The following is a 2,086-nucleotide window of genomic DNA, read 5'->3' on the forward strand; positions in this document are numbered from 1 at the left end:
ATGTTATTTATCCATTAAGTGAAAAAATAAATATGAAGAAAATATTTATTTAATAATACATACAATATATACATATAAATACAGAACCAAAATATTAGATAATTAAACTTTCAAACCACAATTATCTTTCCAAATTCCCCCTCTTGATAAGTTAGGTTAGGTGCAGTCTCATCATTAATTATGCAGCATTATTAAAAGAATACTTTTCTTCTGTTTCAAAAAACAAAAAAATATATTTTTATATAATTTATGATTTTGAAAAGTTCTTTATATATTTTACATACAATACAGTAAGATAACTTTAGCAAATAATTCGGAATCTTCTAAATTATGGTGGTTATGTTTCCGCAAAGTAATTGAATTCAGACTTTTTAAAATACTTATACATGCTGTACAAACCAGAACCACACATTCCAATCAAACCACCTATTAAACATTTTTTGAGACCAGCCGTGGATTTATAAAATAAACCAGTCGACGTTGCGGCAAGTACCATATTGAAGTCATCATCTTTTTCTGGGCGTAATTTGTCAACCAACAAGGAGGCACCGGTATATATAATTCCAAAAACCGCAAGTGTATTGGATATACCGGCGCCTTCCTTAAGAATATAATTCAATAAAATTGTTCTCTTAATTTTTCCAGTGTAATTGCGGCCGCGAATTTCTTGGAAGCCCTTGAACAATCCAACAACAGATCCCATCGTCCCTCCAGCAAGAAATAACGTTCCTACGTTGATTATATTCTTCTTTAACTTCTGTTCTTGCTGGACACTCTTGAATACTATAAATTCAGCACCTGCATCTCTAACAAGACCAACATCAGAACCAGGCTTTGGGAATGGTGATACTACTGTCATTGGGATTTGATCCAGGGTGGGTGTGTCAATATTAGTGTCATTATCCGAAGTAAAAATAGAATGTTGTCCTAAAATTTTGTCCACGAACTCTTTCGCCATTTCGCTTGGGTTAAAGTATGAATTATAAATATATTTTCTAAATATGCTTATAAATATGTTTTCTAAGAAACGATATTTTGAAACACAACGAAATATTTTCTAAAATATTTGTTTTTAATTTTGATGGTAATAGTTTCTGAAAGGTAACTGCCTACTTTGACCAAATATCGATTTAGATTGCTAGTATATATTGTGTTCTCAAAGAAATCATTAAACAAATTAAACAAATCCAATATATATTCCGTCAACTATGAAAATGCCGTTATATTAAAAAAAGTACCAATTTAAATAGGAGCCATAAGCTATAAGAATTAGATTAAATTATTGTAATATATCGATTCTTGTCTTTATTTTCTTGCAATAATTTTCAAAGAATATTTAGGTGTTTTATATAGTCCTATGTATACGATATAGTGGTATACTGACAACTATTTTACGGATGAGGGTGCCGGACGGTCATAGGGCCGGCCAAAAGACACTGGGAAGCACTGATAAAGAACATAGCTTTATTTCAGGCTGAAATTTATGCAATAGCTATATGTGCTCTGTTTTATATCGAAAGAAACTACCACAATCGAAAAATCGTAATACTGGCCAATACTCAGACTGCCATCAAGGCACTCAACTATCACCAGGTAACTCTACACTAGCAATGATATTTTAATAGGCTAAACACACTAGGCCAATACAATCAGTTATCTATTCTGTCAGTACCGGGACACGTTGGAATATCGGGAAATGAAGCAGAAGATAAACTAATTATGACCTACGTTCTGTGGCATAGGTCAGAGCCATAGCAGATTCAACAACTGTGTAAACCTGTCTAAGAATAGCTTAAGAATTAGCACAAGAAACCTAACAGGTCATAGCAGACTAAAGCACCACTAAGTGATATTAGAAATACATGTTAATGCTACTTGTAGATTCTGTGAAATTGATGAAGACTCGGCAGTATAGCTTAAGCTTAATATAGTTTAAGCATTATCACAACAATCCTAAAAGGATACTGCAAACTAAATCACCACCTAGCGATATTAGGGATGCATGCTAATGATAGTTGTAGATTCTTTGAAATTGGCTAACAGTTGATACTTCTAAATTGTCCTACATTAATGTACACAAGAATAC

At 32.5% G+C, this 2,086-nt stretch overlaps 1 protein-coding gene across 1 annotated transcript; it reads right to left on the reverse strand.

The window, feature by feature from the left end:
• Positions 1 to 281: 281 nt before the first annotated feature.
• Positions 282 to 1,041, reverse strand: LOC119683862 (mitochondrial import inner membrane translocase subunit Tim23-like). Its single transcript, XM_038097730.1, has one exon. The coding sequence runs from the start codon at positions 956 to 958 to the stop codon at positions 338 to 340; it is 621 nt and encodes a 206-aa protein (XP_037953658.1). The 5' UTR covers positions 959 to 1,041; the 3' UTR covers positions 282 to 337.
• Between the last annotated feature and the right edge of the window lie 1,045 nt (positions 1,042 to 2,086).

This window comes from Teleopsis dalmanni, chromosome 2 (genome assembly GCF_002237135.1).
Source record: "Teleopsis dalmanni isolate 2A chromosome 2, ASM223713v2, whole genome shotgun sequence".
NCBI classification, from domain to species: domain Eukaryota; kingdom Metazoa; phylum Arthropoda; class Insecta; order Diptera; family Diopsidae; genus Teleopsis; species Teleopsis dalmanni.

Coding starts and splice junctions, on each gene's coding strand:
- LOC119683862 (XM_038097730.1), bottom strand. CDS start 958: ATGGCGAAAGAGTTCGTGGACAAAATTTTAGGACAACATTCTATTTTT.